Genomic DNA, 26,029 nt, shown 5'->3' on the forward strand with positions numbered 1-26,029 from the left:
CCGGGGGCGAGTGGTTTTGGTTCAGGGGTGGGGTGAAGTAGCCACAATATGCAATACGGTAAACGAAACGCAACTCAGTTTCAACTAGAATGCCAGAGAATAAGTTTCTGTACAGCAAACACCAAGAAATGAGACACAAAGAAGGTTGTTATTTTTTAACAATAATGGGCCTGGCTTACAATACCTTGATGTGAGGTTATGACGATCAGCGCAACTCCGAACCTAACAGTGTGATACAGACGTTTTTTTGGAAATAATACATAAAAGTACACAAAATACGAACTTTTCCCGGCTAAACGTTCTGTGGAGTATGCCTGGGGTCTAATCTACACGTAATAAGCTTGCTCATAAAAAATAGGTCTGGAACAACCGAGAAATATTTGCGATTTATTACGTCTATTCCACATGAGATTTAAGACCGGTTTTCCGGGGCTACTAGGGATGAACTATGAGTTACCCTGTTCGCGTTGATTTCGGATGAAGCGCACAAGTGCGCGAACGCTCACGTGGAGCAAAGTTCACTGATGCTTCCCGAAATTACCAGCTTTACCGACGGAAAACGCAGGTTATAGGAAACAACGGGAAATGAAATCAACAATGTCAGATCTAAGCAAATCAATCTCGGGAACAGAATGCATGTTCTCAATCAATATCACCTTGCCTAAATATAGCACACGTCCAAGAACAGAAGCTTGTGTCTCTGAAATGTTACAAGACAGATCCCGACGAAATCATGCCAGTTGAGTTTTCGGAAGGACAGTGAAACCTAACTGATTTTACGTCGTAATCGAGAACCTACACAAGACCACCCGTGCCCTGCTCATTCGCACACAAATAACTGACTAGGTATCGACCTATCTATTCGTTCATAAACACTTTCGGATCGACCACTTGATTCTACAGTCCGAGTGAAATGTATCACACGTCTGAAATTATCCTTAATTGAATCGGCAAAACATAAGTATCAGGAAGGTCAGCTTCCTGAAAGCAACCACTGAATGCGCGAAATCTACCGAGACTCTCAGGTCCGCTAGATGTCAACCAGATAGACAACGCCCCCTCAATATGCAGCGCGTCACAGCCTTGTATCAAACCCAGACAGCGCGAGTCAGCGTTGATCAAGGTCAGACAACACCCCCGCAATATGCAGCACGTCGCTGCCTCGTACCAAAGCCAGACCGCGTTGGACCAAGTTCAGACAGTGTCTTTCCAATAAAAAGATTGAGGCCGTTGTACTTTTCGCACTCGTACGCACTCGCGCTCTCGCAACCACTTTGTTGGAATATAGCTATTGTGTTCCCTTCCACGAGCCTTTTTCTCTCCGACACCAAGCACTGGAGCGCGTCAGCAGGAAATACCACAGGCCGACGAATAAGCAGATATAACAGATTGGCGACGCCCGAACCCACAGAATCATGACAATAACTGCTGGAGCGTTGAAAGAAATTCTGCTGTAACAACAAAACCAGTTTGAAGCGGCGCAATTACGTTTGGTGGAAACATTGACACAGTAACTGAAAATTCAACCACCAAATTCCGCTCCAGATACAAATTCAGTCGACTCGATCGCCAACAGCATCACTGAATTCCATTATGACCCTGATGCCGGTCTAACCATCGATTCGTCGTTCAGACGTTACGAAGATGTTTTCCAAGTCGAAATGAAGCACAAAGATGATACCTGGAGAGTACGCTAATTGCTCAGAAAGCTTGGCACAACGGAACACACACGGTATTCCAACTTTATCCTGCCTAAGAACACGCGAGATCTCAGTTTTGACAAAACCGTGCAGCAACTTTCAATGATTTTCGGTGAGCGTTCGTCCTTGTTTAATATTCGCTACCAATGTATGGAGCTGGCGAAAAAGGAATCTGAGGACTACATCACTTATGCCGGTAGAGTCAACCTTGAGTGCGAACAATTCAAGGTATCTACCATGACGGAAGACCAGTTCAAGTGCCTTATTTTCATATGTGGTCTTCAGTCGCATTCAGACAGTGATATCAGGGCGAGACTATTGAGCAAGACTGAACAAACTCCCGAGATAACGCTGCAGTCTATTACCCATGAGTGCCAGCGCCTTTTAAATCTCAGGCATGACACGGCCATGTTGGAGAAGCCCTTATCCAACCCTGTTTTCAACATTGCCAAGACGACATCGAAGCAACATCCTGTGGTGACAAAGCCGAATAGAGCAAAGCCTCCTTCAGCAAGCTGGCAATGTGGCGAATGGCATTTTGTGCGATTGTGTCCGTATAAAAAGCACAAATGTTCAGTGTGCAATTGACGTGGGCACAAGGAAAGCCAGTGCCGGACGCGGAAAGCTAGCCAAAGACGCAGTCAGACTCGGAGGTCACGAAGCAAACGGAGCGAATCAGAACTTCGTTTTAACGCAATACTTGCAACATTTGATAACCAAATCGATGCTCGTCGCAAGTATGTCACAATCAGAGCAAACGGAAGCACAATGCGATTGCAGCTCGACACGGCTTCTGATATTACGATTGTTTCCCGGCGCACCTGGAGAAAGATCGGATCACCAAAGCACTTCGGTTAGTGAAGCATCCCCGTCTCGATTAATTGTGTTTAACAGGGAACAACCAGCCCTAAGTTCGGGTAAAATCATAGGAATTCGTGGGCTCTAATGTTTGGTTGAATTATCGATCCAACGCTCTCTTCCAAGCACCAACTGATGCATGTCTCATAAAGTGTATTCTCTGTAGTGCGACACCCATGCGAAACCGAAACGCTAGCGATTCCGAGTGTTCAATAATCCAGGACCATGTACGCTTTATTGAGTGCATGAGAGAGATTAAGATATGCACTGAGGACGTCAATTGTGCTGATAAACAATTGAGGGCAAACTAAAATGTAGAAAAGAGGTTCCGTGAGGACAAGGAATTCTTCGCTCAAGGAAAAGCTTGATGATCCTAAACACCAGGAACGACTTCAACGATGATAGCATGTTCGCCAGCGTTTCCGTTATTAAGTCTTTCTTCCGAAACAAACACAGACGTACCACTAATCCTATGCACGAACTGGCTCTTTGTTTACTAACAATAACGATATATAGGAAAGCAACACTTTCCACAACATGAAGGGGCCGGTCTGCATACAGTGGTCCTCACAAGTATGCTAATAATATCTGTCTAGCATTGAACTAGAAAACGTCACTGGGAACCCCAAAACTAAATATAGTGGAGTTGAGATCAAAAACAGAAACGTCGCCAAGTGATCGACAAAATTTCGACAGAAATTCCGCTTCGGAATAGCAGTCATCCAAAGAGGCAAGGTGGATGTCTACAGATGTAAGTGCTTTTAATAAATTACCGTAGTAGTGCAATAACACAGACCATCTGGAAGACACCATATCTGACGTATAAAGCATGCATGAAGCTGATCTGTTTGATTATTTCCACCGTTCCTTACGTCCACTGAATGAAAGCTAATGAATACTACGGGAACTCGTACTACTCATTGTTTCGGACACCAATAAAAGTAGCAACTGAATCAATTTCGGACCCGTGATTTCACAGCTTACCGATGTCTCTCGCACATATCTTATAAGCGTTTTCCGCAGAGCTGTTGGCCACTGATGCTACCAGTGAAAGGATGAAGGCCTTGGCTGCGGAGTTGTTTATTAGAAAATGCCAACTGACCTGTTACAGACCATTGGACGGGGATGCAAAACTCTCAGTTGCATCTTATTTACAAAAACTGGACATCCATCTTCTCCTGAACGCGTCTCCTTGAGCTTCCCTGGATATTCATAAACTCCAATCAATCCTCGCTCAAATCCAAGCAAATGTTACAAAGCGACTCCACAAATTCCGCGACAGATCTCCCCTTTTCAAGAAACGCAAAACGAAATTCCACGAAAAACACATACTATTCGCGTGCCTCCCCATTAGTAGTATCACCGTTACACCAGCATCTGTTTCTCAGCTAGATTAGTTAGCTAACGAAATACCCCGTGCAGGATACAGCTGGTTGGGATTGACAACTTGAATATTCGGGTTTCTTAACCAAGTTAACCAAGGATTAGATTAGACAGAGCCTACTATATTGAGTTCATCGGCATGAAAAATGTGAGCAATGGTCCTGTGAGGCTCAAGTCAACAGTGGTGCATTCGGTTGACACAAAAGTGATGAGCTTCGAAAAAGATACCAGGCGTCGCACAGCATATTGTTGTGTGAATTAAACCAACCACTCCCAAGCATCTGATCTTAGCATGTCGCGTTTTTGAAATGCATCAACGCATTATTATAAATAAACCGCTGTGACCTCTTATTCACAAATGGTCGTCATTCTGCTTACGTTGCTTTCACCTGGTGTAAGGTTTCATCTGTTTGATTAAGTTTCACTTGGTGCCATTTTCTAAGAACTGTGGGAGAGGGCACCAGCATTAGAAATTCCCCAGTCACATAAGAACATTGGCGTACAGTGTTTGCACATACAGTGTAAACTATCAACAGTGGTCAACCCATCGCTTATGAAGGTTCCTTGCGGGAAAGAACTCACATGAACAGGCGATTCGGATGGTTTGATGGAGGTTATGGGCTTTTCATCATTCGGGATATCTTCGACCAGCTGCTGGTTTAGTGTTTTCTGCGCACCCTCATGAACTTCTGGGGACTGATGTGCATTAGATTCTGCTGATGGAGTAGAACTCTCGGTGACACACTCTGGTTCTTGTACCTGGGCTACTTCCGCCTCAGTGACAGCAGTCGAATCTGTCATTAAAGTAGATGATAACAAAGCTGGGCTCTCTAGTTTTGACAATTGGTTTGACGCTTCAGACATAGCCAAGGTATCAGAATATGCAACTGAATGTTGTATGTCGCCATCACGTGGAATAACAGGCACGGTAGCATTGGATACAAAAGCTTGCACTTCGAGAAGTTGCGCTGGAGATTGTTCTTCGGCTGAAACGTAATGTGCCAGGAACTCTTTGAAAGTAGCCTGTAAATCCTGCCTCTCTTTGACTTGAGACAATAACAGCTCCACCCGTGTGCGACAAGACATGGCCAATTTGACATCCTCATCAGACAATGGATCAAGTTGATATCTAGTAAGGAAAAGCATAACAGTCAGAGCATAACACAGCGCGGCCCTATACTTCGTGCTAGCCACATCGGTATTGCACCTTGGTAAACCACGAGAGCAAAGCGCAATGAGCGTTCGCAGTAGTGAGTTTGTGCACAGTCACCGAGATACTACTTCGCACTTATGCCTATGGAAACTACTGAGCACAATAACTGTGTAAGGAACAATCTTCAAATATGCAATAGCCTCATGGAGAAAATGTTCTTAGCGAGCCTTTAAGCGCAAAAAGAACTTCAAAAACGCGACGACAAGTGTCCCAAAAAGAAGAATTTTGCCTGCATGGGACATATTTTCATTGTTGTCCATGACGACGCCACCTTTTTGTGAGGTTACCTCACCCTAAAAAACAGCAAAAAGAACAACAGAAAAAGGCGAAAATCCGATAGTTCTGAAGGGACTTGCGAACACTGACCGCAGAAACAGAAACAATTGGGGAAGGTTACCCGAATCAATGCTGTCGCCTTGTCTTCGTGGTTGGGTTTCTGTTTTGAAATGACCCTGCAGGCTATATAAAGGGAAGGTCAGCTTCCTGAAAGCAACCACTGAGTGCGCGAAATCTTCGAAACTCTCGAAACTCTCAGCTCCGCTAGATGTTGACCAGACAGACAACACCCCCTCACTATGCAGCGCTTCACAGCCTTATATCAAACCCAGACAGCGCGAGTCAGCGTTGATCAAGGTCAGACAACACCCCCGCAATATGCAGCACGTCACAGCCTCATACAAAAGCCAGACTTGTGCGTCAGCATTGGACCAAGTTCAGACGGTGTCCCTCAAATAAATAGCTTGAGACCGTTGTACTTTTGCACTCGCAAGCACTCACGCTCTCGCACTCGCTTGTTTGGAATATAGCTGCTGTATTCCCTTCTGAGTCTTTTTTCGGCATTAAGCGCTGGAGCGGGCCAGCAGCAGATACCATAGATTGGCGAATCAGAAGATATAACACTATAGTAACTGGAATTCCGTTCCCCAAGCTAAAACCATATCAAGAAGGCTATGGTGAGCAGCCCGACGAAGAACAACGCATCCCCATACTGCGAGAATTCGTATTACGAGACTGGAGGTGAAGTCGTACGGTCCTCTGGGATAGGAATATGAAGGCAGTAAAAAATATCCCCCGGGTGACCAGCATATCCATCTACCTCATCTGAGGAAGGACGGGCAAGAAAGCGTCAGCCCTAAAACCCGCACACTCAGATCGCCTAAAGGTGGCCGCCCGTGCATTCTTCAACACGGCCGAAATGATTTAAGAACCAAAGAGTTTGGTGCTGTTCAAAAGCCATCTGCCGTGTGCAGCCTCATTAGGAGTCAGACAACTGCGACTTGCTTCCTGCGTCCTCGGGGCAGGCCAGCCCCTGCAGGTAAATGAGTTAGACAATTGAGTTATTGGCACTTACGAACAAAACCCTACGTTCTCCCACTGCCTTATGAGTCAGAATTCGAGTCAAAAGTTAGACAATTGAGTTATTGGCACTTACGAACAAAACCCTACGTTCTCCCACTGCCTTATGAGTCAGAATTCAGAGTCAAAAGCACAAGGTAGGATAAATCAACCAGTCCCCTTTTCAGTCTGGGCGACCTGGAAGTGTGATTCGTCAGTGATTGCCCCCCACACGGCCTTTACTCAACTCCTACTGACTCACTTGGTTGTCAACCCTCTAACAGTTGTTTGCTATCTAAGCTTCTACCAACTTAAATAACTAAAAATAAACCCTTGTTAAATATAATTACCTATTCTATAGTGCTGCTTTTGACGCCCGCACTGTGTCAAACTGTGTAACTAAATAGTGCTGCTGCAAGAATGAGCGATCAAACCCAAACCTCACCCTTCTCAATGAACCGATCGATCTACCAGATAAGTTCGTCTACCTAGGCAGCTGCAAGAAGCTTGACGGGCTGGTGAAAAACAAAATAGCATCCCGACCCTGGTAAGTCAGGAAAGCTAACCTTCTACATCTGGCACTGACGTGACATCGTTCTAACTGTCAAGGGTAGAGTGTACAATACCGCGCACCGGCCTGTCCTACTTTGTAGATCAGAGACGCGGCCACTGTGTGTGGGAGACCTTCAAAGACCTCCTGTATTTTGCTATCGTTGCCTACGAAGCGCTACGCCGGTCTGGTGGGAAAAACATCAGCATTCGTGAAGTACGGCAGATGGTTTTCGAGAAAGTTCATTCTCTCTCGACAGATCAGCTAGTCACAGTCAACAGGTTATGCTGGTTAGGCCATGTGCTTCGTATACCAGCCTATCGTTTGCCTAATACAACCCTCTTCGCCAAGCACTGCATCGGGTGCAGACGGCCCATGAACCGTTATTGAAGGATTTGGTAACGGAGCATGAGAGATCTTACCAGTCAACTTAGAAGCGTTGATAACTGCCGTCTCTTTGGATGGGGACCGCGGAACGAGAAAAACCAGTGGTGAGTGACTGTGACAAATACAGCTGTTACGCAACCAACGACGGCCTTCTATCAAAGCTTTCCTCTTCACTGCGTAGCTCTCACTCCTAACCATCCCAGCCAAACAGAGCTATTCGACATCAGTGTACTGATTGGGCCTGCAACAGGTGATGTCGAGTGGGCTGAGTTCACCCTGTGCCGGTGATAAGCCGGATCCACCAGTGACACAGACCGCCGTGGAGTCTTAACGTATTTATTACAACCTTCTCAAGAGATTATGTGAGGGTGGAAGCTGAAGACGGAAAGGTCACCACTGAAGTGAATCTCAAGATATCAACCAGAAATAATCGCCTCTGAAGAGCATTCTAAGTAAGGTATCTCCAACAAATACAGAAGGGTTACTTCAAAATAGTGAAATGACATCAAAGAGACGCAACACTAGTAACGTTATTTTGGGTATATGCTGATAGTTTCGGTGGTCGACTATCGTTCGGCCGCAAAATGACTAGCATGGGAAGACAGTGGCGATAAATCAGAGTCGCTGACCAAAGTCACGACAGATCCATTGTGTTGTTGTAAAAAATGTAACAAAAAGTTCGACATTTCCACTGATTGAACATTATGGGCCATCGTGAACAGCCAGGCGATGATAAGGACGGTGAAATCACTGGGAACGATTCTTAATAGCAGTTGAAAAGACTGAGACAGATTAAGAACCCTCTGAAACCTCAGAGGTACCTACACAAATCAACATCTTTATGGCTCAAGTATTACAATCCGCAGTTTATTCCACAAGTATGCGTCCGCACAAAGACAACCAGTAAATTAAATTTTTTGCACTTACTTAGCTCTCTTGACCTTCGGCTGATTGACTACTTCTAGCTCGAGCTTCCGTTTCCGCTCGCGCTCCTCAATAGCAAAGTCGGTTGACAATTGGTTCAACCGCTGAAACGGAACAATTGGTAGACTGAATAGCAAGCAAACCAAATATTGAGAAGTCAAGCTACGACAGCAATAGCTGATAAATATACGCCTGATCATCAACAATCTCTAGTAGGCAGATCTGGGGTGCCGGAGTTAGAGCAATCCGCACTGAAGAGGAAGCACTATACCATTGTATCTGCAAGTGCATCATCTACTATGGTCTCGACTGTGTCCGGATCGGCTGATTACTTCCTTTACTCTAGCTCATCCGACTGTACCAAGACCGCAGGTAATTGGGGCAACATAACTCCATGCGACACATTTAGCCAGATGCAACGAAAGGGGCTAGAAAAACATCAGACATATGTATTTGAATAGGGCGGGGATGCAACTTGAATACTATGCATTGCCGCGCTATATCCGTTGTATCCTAGGTTATAATGACGTTCAACAGGATTCCACCGGTACAAAATGACGAGCAGTACAGATCCAATCTATGACTGTGGTACAGCTGCAGTCAACTAGGGTAAGAGTGGTTGCCCCATAGCTTCAAGTTCACGAATGAGAACAATTCGGTGTAGTTAGAGTTTACTAATGCGAGTAGTTGATAAAATCAAGACCGGTTTTTGACAGGAACGATGCATACTGTCAATAATACGATGGATGAAAACGGCGAAAGTCTAGTTAACGGGGCAAATAACTAGCTCAGGCAGCTAAAATATTAACCTGACAGATAAGATATTCTGGACGTTCCGTTAAGTCACGAGTGCGCTAGGCTGAGAACGTAGTGGAAGGCCTTATGCTGAATGATTAAATAAGATTCTTACGAAATAGCCATGACGAAAGTGTACCTAAGTTTATCGCAATTCTTTTTGTATGTCAACTGATCGACCAGGCTGTTCAAGGACACCACGAACAGCGGGGGGTCATTAAGTGATTTCATGCAAGTGGTCATTGAAAACCAAAACAAACTGTCATGTAAAATCCTCTAAACCCGTTTGCAAATTAGTGGGAACAGCTCACCCTAATGACATGCTGAACCTTTCGATTTTGATCTAGGTTTCCTTGACATTAAGTTCAAAGAACTACTATATACTGCGTGCTTGAAGCACACTATCTAATTAACAGAATATTATCTTAACAGGTTGAACGGATATTTTCCTAAAACCAGTTAGAGTTGCAAACTCCGAACGGAGTCCGGACATACGTTGTTTTACCACTGACAAAATGCTTGTGTTTCTATGAGTGGCGGTTCAAAATTACACAAAAATATCAGTTACATTTCCAAATTTCCATGCCCTATAACCACTGGCCGATGATGAATGCAGGTCGTCAGTTGCATGCTGTTTGGTGCTAAAGCAGATCATAGGGTTGAAACGTGGAAGCTACATCTACTTGCTGAATCCCAAGAGAGGTACAACCGATTTCAGAAAAATTACAAGTAGCGTGTTACGACAAGACAATCCACTCCGACAACTCAAATATTGTGGCCAGGGCGCGAACTTACTGACCGGAAGGTCCGTCGTTCCAATCCCGCCTCGGCTCTTCGACTGCTCTTATGTAGACTCATTAAACCTGACAATATCTGTCTTGTGCTTCCTTCAGGTGGTATGACAGATAAGCACCGAAAGGGTATTAAAATTGAAGAATTATTTGTTTTATATTGTTACAATAGCAAACGAACTGATTCATCGCAGTTTGCAGCCTCATAGGCATGTCATACTCGTAATGCCCGAGTGGTCCATGGTAGCTTGGAGGGAGGTTCTAGCTCGTCTCTCTGGTTGTGGTCATTTTTGTACTCGTAGGAATGATCATGTTAGCTGTCAGTGTGTGTAGCACGTCAAGCCGGGTATTCAACCAGCAGACCAACCTTGACTTTCGAACCACTCAAGTCGACCTCCAAGTCAAAGTCTGATCTAGTTTAATTCTCGTCAGATAATAAAAGAAACCTTAATATCTGGGCTGCTGGCAACATGCATTATGACCGCACTTATTCATGAATCAGTTGGGCCTTAATAATACAACATTCGAAATGCCGGATTTTAGCAAACTGGATACGCGAGAGTAAGAGAAAGATGCCAGAGTTAAAGTGAAAAAAGGAAGACTCACATTCCAAACATCCTGATTGAGTCGGATCGGGGTCTGCCACCCGACTAGAGTAAAAAAACAAGGAATGGCAACACAAAAGTGATGCGGATAGAAAAAAACTTCGGAGTATACAGAAAATATCGAATCAGAATTCAAGAAACTTAATACACAGAAATACACACTGGTAACGCAAACAATCAAATTTATCAGAATCTTATCTCTCCCAAGCCTATCCTTCAGTGTCAGGAAGGAATAGATCCCGCACGCAACGCATGGGATACGCCGGCAGGACACAACTCATGATGAACCTATCAACCAATCAACGAACGATACATTCACCGTTGTTATCCTCCTTAAGTAACACTAAGAACTCACGTCTCGTCCAGCTAGGTTTATTGTTGCCTTTATCGGTTAGAACATCAGCAGAAACATGGAACATTCACGAACATGTGAGAAGCGTAACCCATTGCGGTAAAAATTAACTACAGATTGACCGAATGAAATGTGAAGCAAACCGGTAGTGGCCACGGGTGCACAGAGAATCATCATCGTCAGCTGCAAAAACCGCACACTTGCTGTACAGTGATCCTAGATGCCACAGTTTTGTTTACCAGTGATTTGGTATGGTGGATGGATAGCTGTGCATTAGAGGTGGTGGCTAATTTAATAGATGCATAAACACAGAGCCCTGAGGATGAACACAGTTCAAATACAACAGGCGCTTGGGTGCCAAGCAAAATTGAGAACACTCCAACCTCACGACGTAAAAAGGCATGCAGCGCGCATTCATAACCACCTGCATCCATACTAGTCTTAGTATAACTTAGTCTCACAGACGAGTCAGAGTCCCATATCAGACTGAATCAGAAAGAATTTCTACACAATCGCGCGCTGATGATGTCGACTTGATTGGTGACGAGACATTTGCAAGCTAACTGTCAAGCTACGGAAATAGGTCAACGATCGAACACCAAAATAAATGATGCCCGAATGCTAACACCAAGCCAAGTTAATACCAGTACACCAAGCCCTGTACTGGAACAGCGCCGAAATTTCCAGCAATTAACTTAGTGCGTGGCAACAGGGAATACCTTTGGGCTATCTTGAAAGCTGACAGTTTGTCAGATAGGTTGCTTAATCATGAAAGCCATATCCAAGTCTATGGGGAAGAAACAACCTCGTTTGCTTTAAATCTCGCTGGTTGAAAAGGCAGGCGCGTTTGCTCATAAAATACACCGAGAAATATAGAGTATCCCCATAAATTCTCCGAAAATGCAAATAGGAATGGGATTGGTAGCCTTGACTGTGCCCGTGGTATGCTCATCCTGACGAAAAACTAAGCAGAAATACAGCCTATCCCTTATCGCATCGGCTATCACGCTTCGATAGTTGGAGTGGAAATAAATAGGAGAAATATGAAAAACTATGCACGAAAAGCAGGGAACTCGGTTTAGGCTGCTCAGTACCAGCTAACAGCCCTATCGTTTAACCACTTGTAGCTCAGTAGCCACACCAATAAAACGGTATACTCAACAACAGCGCCAGTAAAGCTTCCATTAAGCCCCACATTGCTCTATGAAGAAGTTCTGAAATCAGCCTTCGAACGAAACTTCGTGTACGCAATGTGATTGTCTCACCCGTACTGAAGTACCCCTATGAAACCTCGCCTGTCAAAGCCGACAAGCTTCACAAGTTCAATGAATTTGATGGTTAGCGAATACTGAGAAACTTTGGAACGGTAGAAATCTAATGACAGTGTCACAAAATTGTCCACTCTCCCACTGACCATTACCCTGTTCAGAACGCCGCTGTCGCACCAGGGGCAGTTGGAAACCGCAGTGCCAAACTGCTAACTTTGAGACTGATCATCAACTAATGTTCACCGGCATCAAGCAGTGGGAGTGGATGAAGACATTCTCGATGTGTAGCGGCCGTCCGAGATATTCTTGAGGCCAGTTATCTGTCTCCAAGAGAAAATCTCCGTGAAGTAAGAGAAAAACATAAATAAATATACACAAAGGGAACAGCACTGACCCATTAATTCCTGTACACGTGGTGTACACCTCTCCAGGGCGGTCGTCACGTCGGCTGGTTCGAAAGATAGGTATTTGTGTGGCAAATCAAGAGCTAAGGCAGTCAAGTCCCCAAAGTAGATGTCCTGCAGCCAACGGATGTTCACACAAGGTATGTTCCACAACTGCGCCATTTCGTACTTTTTGCCTTCAGGGCTAAAGAAAGCATCAAACAGAATCATGAAAATTCCTTAAGAGGAATAGGAACATTGAAAAACAGATGGAAGTAATTGGTACTTGATCAGGTGGCTGTCGATCTGTTCGCCGACCTTCACGATTGATTTGCAAACGTTTCGTCCCTATTCGAAGAGATATTCGGTGCTCAAATCTTCAGCACACTGAAGATGTCTCCTCGAATGGTGACAAAACGTTTGCAAATCAATTGCAAAGCTCGGCGAACAGATCAACAGCCACCAGATGGAAGTAATAAATCACTGGGTGAGCAAATCAACTGGACTGTTGCCAGAAATTGGTGTGTGCGAGAACTCACGCTTTACAAACCAGAAGAGTGTTCGACGGTTCGAGATAGTCGGTAAACGATGCACCCAGTTGTCGAATCAAGAATTCAACTTTCAAACGATCCTTGCCCTCAAAGCCGGTGAGAGAGATTATCTAAAAAGGCAACAGGTAAATGAACGCATCATAACTGGGGTAAAAAGAAAATAAAACATGAACGACAGCACTGTACACTAATGACGAGAGAGCACTGAGCGTCACATTCTCTTTTGTATCGCGTGCAATCTATACGAATTTTTTGCCTTTGTTGGTGAGCCATTTGGAGATGATTTCTTTCAACGTAGATACCAGTGGGCTATAGCCCACTGATGATTTTATACCGCTGAATGACCACAAATTACTGCTCCTTGAAGAGACGAAACGTACCTGAGATTTGATAAATGAAAAGGTGATATCACTCGAGAATGGTGACGGCAAGTGTAGTATTTCGTAAGGAGGTAACAAGCGGCCCTTGGCAAGTACGTCATTTACCCAGAATATTGTCACAATTCGAATTCGATCACGCAGAGCCTGGAATGAAAGAGCCAAGAGTGTACTGGACTGTTTACAACATGCTAAGTTAAGCAGGACAGTTGGACTGAAGACAAAGCTAAAGCTTTCCAAGCGAAAAGAATATGCGAACAGTTACCAAGGAAGTAAGATTATTCGGGGGCTCAGACGTGCGTACGCATTTCTTCCAATGATGAGGTTGAAACGTGATGCGTCATAATGTGACAGTGAGTGCCTGATGAAAAAGTATTAAATTACAGAGGAAAATCCCGTATGAAGCTAAGTCCAAGGGAAACATGATCATGAGTAATAGCGCTGACTGGAATCAGGGAAATTAAGTTCAATGTCAGCTGCTCATGCTTTATGGACGTGTGCCGCAGTAAGTGCAAAAGTTAAGTAGTACTAATGTACGCTCGGAAATCAATTCCTACCCGCAGGCCACAGGCGTCGACGGCCACTGGAATCACTTGTTAATCTTGACTACTGTAGGCTTCTTAGTAGTTCAGATGAGAATAGAAGAAACAAAGTTACATGAGTTGATGCCTAGAAAGGACACCGACAGGATTTGGAACCTGAATCCAACGAGGTATTTTGTTTCTCACTTACAGTGTACAAATACTGTATGATAGACGTTGAAGACCTACAGTTATATGACAAACAAAAAGCTAACAATTATCGTCTCATTCTTCATGAGGTAGCCACTCCTTCGTCCGCACACGCGAACTAGAGTGCACCGTCCTTGAAGCTTTCAGGAAATTTCTAGATGCCTTCGAGCACGCACGAATGTCGTGTGAGCCTAACTCTCTTTTGTCTAATTTGCCTAAATCAATATAACATATTCGGGATTACTCAGTACAAACGAGCTCGCAGATTTCTGTGAACCAGCGCTTCTCACATTAATGCTACTTTAATAAGAACCCAGCCCCTGATTCGCCTTACCTACTTGGAAGCTCTCATATTACGTGTTTTTATCCGTAACAGTACTTGGCATTTTAAGTGAAATGAACTAAGACAACCACTGGACTTTCCGCACGCTTCGGAAACGACCGGTCCCATGCAACTCAGCGAGGACACGGGAAACTATTGGAGTGGAGACTAAAAGTGACGCCCTGGTCATTGCAAGTCGCTTTCTTGACTTGATCACAAGGGTAATTCAAATTTGAAACCTACACACGCTGAGGAGTTCTATGTCTTAACCTGACGCAGTCGAGTGCCAGCAAACCTAGGAGTCGTTCATTTCACGCTTGACATGAATGACAATACGTTTCTAAATCAGCATCACCGCCAGAGACAGCAACATCAGTGTTAAAATTGATGGTTCACTATCGTACAGGTTCCTAGATGTCGGACCTAACTTGATGATGATCGAGAGATAACCCTAGAAGGTGTGCAAACTCGGTAGACAATAGTAGGCTTGTACTTTATCGAGGTCGGCAGCTGTGGCAAAGGTGAACTAGGACCGCTTCCGCGGTAAGACAAACACAGGGTCCACACTGGTCCCATGCTATGAACTTGACGTGTAACGTGTTTTGTTCGGCCACTGTAAATTATCCCTGTTTGTAATTCCTGCATATCAAACTGGTGTTTTGCTCCGGTCTACCCCGTTTGGTTGACCCTGAGGAATTGGGTCATTTATGGCAACCTTCTAGCACAAGTGAATGTCTCATATACTTGAGCCTTGCGTTATTCATATATTCATAATTTAAGATTAATTGATGCACACCTACCACCGAGATCGGCGTCCTTTTCGAGGATCAAGGTCTTTATTTTACTAGCACTGTATGGAAGAACGGCTCCGACTTCGCCCTGCTTACTTGGACATTCTGTTATTAGGTATCAAAGATATCGTTCCGGTTGTAAGAGTTACCACAGAGCAAGGTAAGGGATATCGATTTCAAGTGTGCACTACCAGTGTGTTTCCTTGCAAACTTAATTGTACTCAGAAACTAAAAAGGCTACCACAACCGGTGTTCCTTAAACCAAAAAACTTATGGCGTAGTGTGGAGCTACAATACTCCAAAGATCGGTAGACTGATTGGTATAAACAGAAGCACAGTCTGTTTCTCCACAATCATCAGCATATCTATCCTGTGGATTAGGGGTATGCTGAGACCTCAGACTCTTGAACGTTACAAGTCAAACGTGAAGAATATGGATGAATTTACTGATCACTACCACACCAGCAGGGACATAAGGTCGAAAGCAGTGAAGTGAAATGGCTCTCTCATTGACATGGTAACGGAGCAAGATGAGTGCTAGTAAAAATCAGAATAGCAAACGATCAGGTCAGATCTCCAGTGGTGACTACGAATAATATGTAGTTAGAGGAAATTAGGCCACCAAAATAGTAACATATTGTGTAGAGTTGCACAAGCGACAATCCAACTGAGTACTGACGCGATAGACTGAGATACTCCCGGCATGCAGCCCATCAGCTAAGGGATCAGGAATGTGGCCATCAAACACAACTGAGCGATAGAGAGCGATTGGATTGTAAATCAGGATTTCTATGCAATTGTCGAGTAAGTTGCCAATGGGGAAAACAGTGCTCGATATCACGAGTTAGCCGCATCATTTGAATCCACGACGACGTGTGTAGTGCTAAAAACCCGTACTCCACCCCGCATAAACGCTGCGTTTCCGTTAACATGTCAGCGCGTGATCGAGGGTACCTTTGTAATATTCTAAGCAAACGACGATCTGTCGGTCTTCCTTGCGTCCCACAAAGAGAGCTTTTCTGTCCATGAGTGGAAGGGGATAATGGACTGCCGTAGTTAGAAATAGACTGTAAAAGACCACAAACATCTGGGACGGCGAAAACATGTGAGATTGTGGAGGTTTCCGGTTGTGCGAAGAGCTCCGTTCTTGGTAACGACGTGAGCGACCCACAAGCGTAGTGGTCAGGCATCGAGTCCATTGATGCAGAATAACGGTGTTGCAGACCTGGTGAGCTCGTTACAATACTAACCGCGTGAATCGAGGCGTAAACATCTGTGAGACAGGATGGGATGGGTAAAGTGAGCAAAGTCCGGTTTGCAGAACGACCGGTTATTTTGGGAAATCCCTTTGTGGACCTTATGTCACAAGAACGCATATTTGACCCCGCCACATTCTGCGACAGAACCGGAGACGATGGTTGAGACGATACGATTTTTCTAGGAACTGGGGGTTTAGCTGCAACCGCCTCCGTGCAGTCTCCTCGCCCGTAGACGTTACCAGTACAACATGCTTTACTTGAAGATACGAGAAAACCACAGGTTAGATCAACAGAATGTATAGTAGTCGACGTACAGCTCTCCGAGTGGGAAAGTGACCTAGGTCTACTGCATTTCGGGCGGTCGCCAAAAGCATCAATTTTCTCCGTTCTAGGGAAATCCTCAGGAAGTCCAGTGCGGGCTGGAGAGTCAGATATAATGACCTCCGTCGGTGGGGACATTTGGGTTGGAGACAGTGATAGCAATGTATCATATGGAGTGATGAGAACGTTTACAACATCCTTACACACCACGAACCGCTTAGCATTTTTTGCCTGCAGAGGGGTTACAGGGACTTCAGCCGTTTCTGTACTGTTGCATACCATACTGGGTGTAGGTGGCCAGTATATACAAAAATCATTTGAATGGATCGATTCTGCCGCTCCACTTGGTGGGTTCGGTAAAACAAGAGTTGGGGAAATAGAAGAATTGGAACAAATATAAGATGAATTAACATCACTTTGTCTGAGGACGCTAATATGACAGGTAGACAGAGAACGCGTAAGCTGTCTGAAGAGGCTCGATGCTTGGGGTACTTCCGTGGACGATGAGGAAGAGTCACTTTCGGCAATATACGGAGGAACGAGGTCGTAAAACGCATCAACACGCTGAGGTGAGCTCCCAGCTGACGATGTAGAGGAGCAACGTGAAGACGAACGTGGAATCGAAATTGACACATCTGTACTATCCGAAGGGAATGTTTGTTGAGAAAGATGGGTTTCAAGACCAGGAGTGGATTTATTACTCTTGGTCCCATCCAGCAGCAACAAGTTGACTTTGGTTTGCGTCATATCGACTGAAGAAGCGACAATTTTCGAGGTGCGTATACCCTGATGACACCTGAAGGTTAACTCAGTAAATCCACTCACTGATTGACAGCGTCGACGGATAACGGAAGGAGAATAGTCAGATCCAAAGTTATGGTTGAGTCCAGAAGGTACAGATGAAAACGACTTGAGAAGGGGAGCGGGCACCACCACTGGCCCGCTGCAAGGATCCTTTGGTGGCGGAGAAGTACGAACACATTGAAGCCGAGAGGATAAATTACATTCGGAAGGAGGAAAATCGGTAGAACCTGCCTCCACCTCAGGCTTTACATGCGAATGGGTTAGAGCTGTCGAAATACAGTCCCCCGCAGGGTAGTGGTAAAAGTAGTTTTCAAGTCGGCGGGCACGTAACGTTCTCGGAGTCACCTCTTCGGTGTGTCTAAACGGTGGTAAGTAAGAAAGGACGTATGTGCGAGCAAGTTGGTCTGGTCGCATGCTGGAGTCTTGCACACACGCTATGGGATCGAAGCACCGGTGGGATGAATTATACAAATAGAATAGGCTGTTGTCGGGGGGTGTCGGAGATGATGGAGGAATGACTTCGACACTGCTAACAGTAGAACTACCTTGGCTGGATGGGGTACGAGTCGAGTGATTGATCGATTCGAAGCATTTAAAGTAGGATGATTGATGAGAGTTGATAGGAAATCTCCATGTTCGCTCAGGCATGTATTGACAAATCGACGTGTTGTATGCAGAGTGAAGCGAGGTGGGAAAAACCTCGAAAAGCTTCACACACTTGTGGTCTCGTGGTGCGTTCATTGTGATGTGCAAAGTAAGGCCAACTGACAAGAGTAAGACCAGGTCTATCCACTACATGACTGGTACTAACTTCCGGTGAACCAACCAACGGAGACCGCAGTCCCGCAGAGGAATCGAACGTTTAATCAATACTGTGATTTAAACAGCTGACTCCAAAAGATGAGCAAAATAGTCGGTAAAGAGGCCAGTAGGTTGAAGACTTCAGTCACACCTGCTGTAATGATCCGAGATGCGATGAAGCTAACAAAGGTTCTCCTGCTATTCTCCAAACCCGGTTGTATTTAATCCGATTCACACCAGTTCCGGCGGCATACACGGCGGTTGACGTCGGAGGAAAAAGTGGCAATTGAAACTGCGGCAGCTGAAACCGATTTACACTTGGTAGGCGGTATGCAGCTTAAAAGAAGATCTGCAGGAGCCACCTTGTACCACTAATAAAGTTGGCCTAAATTGCTGACCTAATTTAACGTTCGACGAGCATGGCCGAGATCTCAGTTCCCAAAAAGTAACCTACCAGAAAGGCCAGATTCCTGAAATTGATTTCAGAATGCCCCGAACCTATTAGGACCCTCAGGCCCCACCGAAATCGCTGCTGGGAAGCATTCAGGACAGAAGAGCCAGCTTCTGATTGGACGCTCAAGCAATCAGTTCACCAGCGGCCGATGACGGTGAGTGTTCAGGCATACCATAGAAGCAACGGGCGTGTCATAGAGGTAATGCCAACCAATCATCCAACGCCGATCGAACAGCCTGGACTCAAAGTAAAAAGTGCGCTTTAAATACCGCGTTGCTTCTCGTAATCCTGCACCCGTCTGTTTGCAAAAAATATGTTGTATTTTCTGTTGGTGAGTTCATTCGCGCCATTAAAGTACTGAAGAGAGGTTTGTAGCTAGTTAAAACACAACCCATCAGCTGATGAGAAGGATGTTGGCTGAAAGGACCTACTTCGGTGCGGTACATGAACGTTTACCGTTGATGTTGATGTTTGGGACAAAATTTGGGATCTGCCTTCTTGTGACCATAGTATGTGCGTGAAACTAACATTGCGGTGTTTGCCTCTAGCCAGCTTAGACCCTGGATTGACCACATGGCTTCTCGTAAACCTTATCAAACAGCCAGAGTACCCTAACTCTGAGTGCATCTAGAATCACATAGATTAATTCCACGGTATTTTGAAAACGTTTGTAATAATGCAAAAAATTATCAACAAACAGTCCTGTTGTTGACCTTGTGAGTTAGTCAAGGAAGAGATAATCGTAAATAAATAAATAACTAAGACTTTCGGCGCCTGTCTGCCGTCACCCAAAGGAGGTAGAAGGTTTAGATACTGCCAGTCCGTCCAAACCTAGACAAGAGCAGTGAAGATTCCGGGGTTGGGTTTGAACCACGGACCCTCTAGTTAGTAAATACGCGCCACTGAGCTATTTCGGGCTAAGAGAAAGATTAGAGAAGAATGAAAAAACTACCACTGGTTGCAATCACGGTCATCATGCATGCTTGCAAGCCAACTACGAAGATCGGTGAGCAGAACAACAGCCATGTGATAAACCACCAGACCACCAACTCCACTCCAAAAAATTGTCCGGTCGCACAAAAAACCACAACAAGGAGTTCGTGCCGTTGCACGTTGGTTTGTCAGCCTAAACGTTTAAATGGCCGAGAAAAACTTGATACACGATTTAGGGGAAACGTCTTGCAGACAAACACAAAACAGGGAGTAGTGGCAGAGTTGGAAAAAAAGTGCTAAGCGTAATAAATATGGGGGGACCGATGTCTTAGGAGATTGGATTTTCGGAACATACAATAAGTTGAAAAGCAGTTCTTTCTAGAAGACAGTACACCATGGTGCAGAAGCCTAATCTTACTTATTTTTGGATCGGTTTTAAGAAGACCCGCAACCCGGCGAGGGATGCACAAGCCTGCAAGATGTTTCTTATATCCAACTTAACGTGGTTAGAGAACGAAATAACTGACCGGAAGGACTGTGGCTCGAACTCTGTTTAGGCTAGGCAGTATCTTAGCCCTTGTGCTTCCTTCAGGTGGTGTGGCAGTTGGGCACCGAGAGGGTGCTACAGCTGAACGATTTTTTCTACCACCTTTACCACTCGTCAAACCGATATTTGGAGTACACGCAAATTATGTGGAAGCCCCCAAAGGCATTCCAATGACTCGTTTCTTAGAAAATGTGATCGCCTGGATAAAACTAAGTATACAGTGTAGTATGACTGTCGGGGAGGTGCTTTTTCGTAAGTAGTTGATATTCTTATATCACTTGACCTAAGCATGCCCCGTATAGTTGTGGTATCTTTAGAGCAAACGGTAACCCCTTTTTCACTTTTTAGGGAATGCAAGGAGACTGGTGATTTGGACATTTGGCGAACCACTAGTCGCAAGATGAAAAATGTGGTGCCAGAGTTAGGGAGTCCCTAACTTTCCAACTGAACCCTGGTGAGACTAACTTAAAGCCTATTTATCTAGAGATAAAACTCACAGCTTGGCTGAAATAAAGTGTGGGGCCCCAGGTATTTACTGCCGGCTGGTGGGTAACAGCTGAGTCCAAACTACCCAGCTCAAAGAACGAACCAGTGGCCATGAGTAACAGTAGCTCATTTATGGATGACATGTATGTCACGTGTGATTCTGACCCATCCCGCATGGTAAAAGAAAGCAACAGGACCAAAAGTAGTTCCGAGAGGATGGTTCGAAAATGACTTCAATGAGGCCATACTCTCAAGTATGGAGTATATCTAGAAATTAGTAAACGGAACAAAGGGATGGGTTTATGCGAGTCGATAAACAAGCAAGAAATCGGCGCCAGACATTTGGTAGGTAAAAGTTGGTAATACAGAGAGAGCCGAAGGTATCCAGACTGGAACAGTACCATCGTCGTCGAGCATAACGTGCTTCACATGGATATTATGCTGATATATCTAAAGTGAGTATTGTGTAAACTGTACTCTCAAAGCAAAAGCTGCACCATCATCACCATCATCATGGACAGCATGACTTCAGTATTTAACAACGATGCTTCGCTTGTTTGGAGAATTTTTATCGCTTGCTGCATAGAGTGCTTCTTGATACACAGAAACGATTGAGTGACTTGCCTAGGAGGAACACACTGCTCATAAATCTGCTGAAGTTTCTCTGAAAACCCGCAATCAGTTTCACCATCTCCGAACACATCAGGTAGGCATAGTTACCGAGTTTCTGCCAGCCAGAATCAAAGTTGGACGCGATTAGCGATACTGTGGACCTGAATGTTTCATTTGGTACGCGCACAATTTCAGTTCAGGGGGAACGTAAGGTTGCTGGGAGCTGGGAACCCATACCTACCTTACGAGCCCCAAGAACAGCACAGCTAGTCATGCGCCGTTTTTAGGAAACTTATGGGTAGTGTGTTCCGTATATACAATCTGTTGCGATGCACTGAATATCTTATGAACTGAAACATGAGGTAGCCTTGTGCAGAAAATTCAGTCGAGTCTCCATCTAAACTAAACCGGGGCAAGTTGCTTCACGGATTTCAGTTCGAAGTAAATACAGTGTGAATACATGTGAAGATACAAAAACAAATAAACCACATCAATCCGCTTAGCCTTATTGAAAACACACTGGATAAATTCTCCAAGCGTTAGAGCAACGCGACGGTTTGAAACACCAAATAACTGGAAATAATTCTAGCGTGGGAACTCCAATTTCCCTGAATCCAATAGGCGTAACCGATTTGTCATCAAAATAACAGAAAATGAGAAGCAAGAGGAGGCCAAGCAATAGACTGTGGATTTGCTCACCTGCTTGACAATATCTGGTTCTTCCAATTGACAGTCAATTACTAAGTGTGTCACTCGAGTTGGGTCGTAGGCAAGCACCATCTCAGCACCGTAAGAACGCATGATGCGGCGCCATAGTGCCCGTTGTGACTCTCCGGCATTTCTATAACCAAGCAACAACAGAACACACCCAACAAGGCATTCTTCTGGTCTCGTGGGTTTAGGAGATCCCTCGTGTCCGTAATAAGCAGGGGGAATGGGAATGGTAGAAGCTGCAGCGGGAGCCGAAGGTGGCTGACCTGAACCTGGAAACTGAGCATATTGCGCCTGTCTGGTAGGTGTCTGTGGTGGAGTAGCCAAGGGAGCTTGTGCAGGCCGTAGTTGAAAGGTTTGTCCAGGACTTTGATGCTGAGGATGCTGTGCATGTGGTTGACCGGCACGCAGCAGAGCCGGTTGATTCTGTGGTGACAAGTTGTGCGGTGCCAAACTGCCCGAGCCTCCCATTCCTGAATGATAAAAGGTTGCATTCGGGTTTGGCCCAATCAAGGCGGGATTAGAACGAACCAGAGTAGGTTGTTGTTGTTGTTGCGCTGTAATTTGACCAAGCTTTCCTGGTTGGCTTGTCACCGACACACCTGAAAGGTAAAACGATGTAAATAACATTCTAAATGGGGATTGCCTTAAGCTGAAAACTGAACTACTATTGAAAGTACGCTTGTTGGGAGCGTGAAAAAAATCTGACTGAATAGTCAGATGATACTGGGCGGCGAGGAATCCCGTATTCTAATATCGAAAGAGGCAAGTGTTGCCTTCCAGGAGTAAGTGGTATTCGTTCGGAACAAAGCTGTAATATAATCTGTACGAAATAATGGAACAGAGATGCTGAAGGACCCTAGTTGTCTAAGCGAGCAAGTTGGAACATGAAGATTGGAATGCTTCATTCTAGCAATCAAGAAGCCGAATTTTCTTTCACAGCAACAGGTCGGCTCAGAACAAGTGACTACTGTAAAAGAGGAAGGCGATAAATGTTGGACATACCTGTTTGTTGTTGATGCACATAAGCTGGCTGTTGTTGCTGTGGCATTAAGGGGTGGTGAGTCTGATGACCGGTGTGGTGGGCAGCTTGGGTCTGGGGATTAGTCTGGAATATTACCCCACCGTGTTCAGCAGTGATCCCATTCACCATATGCGGCCCTGCCGGTTGGCCTCCAGACGAAAATGCTACCAGATGAGACTGACCAGTTGAAATCCCACCGGCAAGAGTGCTCATGGGACCGACATGCTGCGTGTCCACTGAGCGCAAAAGTACACCACCAGGAGGTATGGAGGACGGAGTGATGGCACCGCGCGCAACCTGGCCATTGAAGTAGAATGGGTTTTAACAGAATGCGAACGAACTATTGAAAGTGCGTTGAACAATAGCCGATCTAAGCTACAGAACGACTACCTGATCACTTGCATTTACATAGGATAAGCCGGCCCTAAGGGCTAAAAGTATTAAGGCGTGAAACTTGGTTGGAAAACTAAGTTGTGTGGCTAAAACCTTTGTAGGACTGACGTTTTCAGGATCCGATCACATTTCTGTTGGGAGAATTCCTCTGAACTCTATTGAGTCTAACCCAGTACCTGGTACGCAGCGACCTGGTATACGATCTTTCAGTGCACATAGTATGAATAACCAAAAACAAGATTCTCTTCGTTACAAACGTAAGGAAGTTAGTCACGAGCTAATACAATTGGAAATAACATTGACGATAGTTCTATGGGTAAACAACGTTAACCTATCATCACTTGAACTGAAAATCAGCAGGATCCCGTAAAACGGGTAGAATAGACGAGGAATCAGCTATCCTGAACAGGCGGAGAGGCAACCAAACAAAACGGGGTAGGTGATCTGAAAACTGGTGTAATGTACGCTGACTTTTACTTCAGTTGAATGACCGAGGGGAGTGCCGATTGATCTAAACCTCGCAGGTGATAATCTTTCCGCGCGTAATCATTAGACAGACCTGCGATTGATGCCTCTGGAATACCAAACGGATTCTTCGCATTGCAGTTTGATCAAATGGGTTCCTACCGTTGTCATACGTTAGATAGTGTATTGCTCACTTATAAGAGGTCAGTAGAACACTGGTGACATTATTGAGACGTCATGTCATGTGGGATGATTACCTCAAGATATTCGCCTGGAAAAGGCAGAAAGGTAGCGAAGTTTGGTCCTATATAGGATCAAGGTTTCCATAGCTTCTAAACAGCAAAAACAGCAATCATCCGTCGTACATGTGCCGTGGACTTCTTTGATCTTAAATCTGAGCCCAACTGACCTGCTTCGCCAAAGGTCAGGGTCAACCTATAAATGAATGGAGTACAAATTCTAGGGTTCACCAATTATCAACCGCCCACGAGAGAAACCATTCCAATCGAAAGCTCGGGAGATGGAGGTTTTCCTTCGGGAAACTGATACGATCGAGTGGCCCCATGAAAGCAACGGTCAGCCAAACGGTAAGTGAAAAAGATGGCTCACCAATTCACTCACAAAAACGCCGACTGGAAAGATGGGCCGAACACTTCGAAGAACAGTTCAGCTGGCCTACTGCAACACAACCTGTAGAGACAGTGTATACAGCTAAATGGAATGTAAACATTGGTCGCCCGTCAAAAGAGGAAATAAAGTACGAAATAGCCGTACCGAAAAATAAGAAGGTAACAGGACCGAACGGTTTGTATCCAGCCGTCTTCAAAGAAGGCGGGGAACTCCTGGCGATCCATCTGACGAAGATTATTGGTGCTATATGGAACGAAGAGAAGGTACCTGCAGAATGGGGCATGTCCCTATCTTCAAAAAGGGTACGCGGACACTGTGTGAAAACCACAATGGTATCAGCCTGTTAGCTGTGGCATCGAGGGTGCTCTCTGGTCTTAACCTTCGAAGGTTGACTGAACACAGGGAGAGACAGATCCGCGAAAACCAAGCTGGGTCCCATTCTGCAATACGATGCATCGAACACATTTTCATCCTCCGATAAATTCTGTAACAGCGACACTGCTTCCTGCAACAAAAAATGATTGTGTTTCTTGATCTGAAAGCTTCCTTTGACTCTGTGGACCGTTAGGCACTATGGCAATGTCTGCGAAGCAAATGTGTCCCCCATAAATTCCTGACACTCCTTAAGCCGATGTACTCTCGTGAAGGTCTATGAGAAGCTCTCATCTGAGTTCACCACATTAATTGGTGTCAGACAGGGCTGTCCTCTTCCATCCTTCTTTTTCAACTTCGTCATTGACATGACCATGAAAGACTCACTACCAGCTTCTAATGCCTGTGGGGTCGAAGTGCTCTCTGGGCGTCTGCTCACGGGTATCGAGTACACAGACGACATAACTCTTCTTGGATCTGACCCCGTCTTGATGCGAACAATATTAAATAATCTAAATAATTCCGCCTTATGGTTTGGCATGCGCTTCACATCCGCAAAGTGTAAAGTGCTACTGCAAGACTTGGTTGGCTCGAACCCCAACCTCATGCTGGCGGATGAACCAATTGAGGTAGTAAACAAATTTGTTTACCTGGGCAGCTGTATCAGTCCCGGTGGTCTTGCGAAAGATGATATTTTCATCCGGAACTGGAAGGCCAGAGCAGCCTTTATGAATCTGCGTCACCAGTGGCGTGGGCGTGACGACCTGTGATCACAGGCCGTTCAACGTTCAGATACATTTTTGGATCTAGCATTTTGGATTCAGCATTAAGATTCTCATAAGGATTAGGGATACACGTTCATATCATTCTCGTAAGAACGGTAATCTTCCAATCTTGGAGC

General features: G+C 45.1%; 3 protein-coding genes across 3 annotated transcripts in view; all 3 read right to left on the reverse strand.

Annotated features, from left to right (window-relative positions):
* T265_03168 (hypothetical protein) overlaps positions 1 to 5,087 on the reverse strand; it is a gene marked incomplete at both ends in the record, with an annotated part of 12,150 nt that extends 7,063 nt beyond the window's left edge. Inside the window, one exon of the mRNA XM_009167581.1 lies at positions 4,524 to 5,087. Within this exon, the coding sequence (XP_009165845.1) occupies positions 4,524 to 5,087 (564 nt within the window). The remainder of the gene's footprint in view (positions 1 to 4,523) is intronic.
* Positions 5,088 to 5,850: 763 nt separating this feature from the next.
* Positions 5,851 to 15,832, reverse strand: T265_03169 (hypothetical protein; the record flags this gene model as incomplete). Its single annotated transcript, XM_009167582.1, has 7 exons — positions 5,851 to 6,082; positions 8,354 to 8,454; positions 10,543 to 10,586; positions 12,556 to 12,749; positions 13,084 to 13,205; positions 13,476 to 13,619; positions 15,779 to 15,832. 7 exons carry the CDS (start codon positions 15,830 to 15,832, stop codon positions 5,851 to 5,853), a joined length of 891 nt encoding a protein of 296 aa, XP_009165846.1.
* A 224-nt stretch (positions 15,833 to 16,056) lies between these two features.
* T265_03170 (hypothetical protein) lies at positions 16,057 to 18,441 on the reverse strand (the record flags this gene model as incomplete). The annotated part of the gene is made up of 1 exon (XM_009167583.1): positions 16,057 to 18,441. One exon carries the CDS (start codon positions 18,439 to 18,441, stop codon positions 16,057 to 16,059), a length of 2,385 nt encoding a protein of 794 aa, XP_009165847.1.
* Positions 18,442 to 26,029: the final 7,588 nt, after the last annotated feature.

Source organism: Opisthorchis viverrini (genome assembly GCF_000715545.1).
Source record: "Opisthorchis viverrini unplaced genomic scaffold opera_v5_43, whole genome shotgun sequence".
Taxonomy (NCBI): Eukaryota; Metazoa; Platyhelminthes; class Trematoda; order Opisthorchiida; family Opisthorchiidae; genus Opisthorchis; species Opisthorchis viverrini.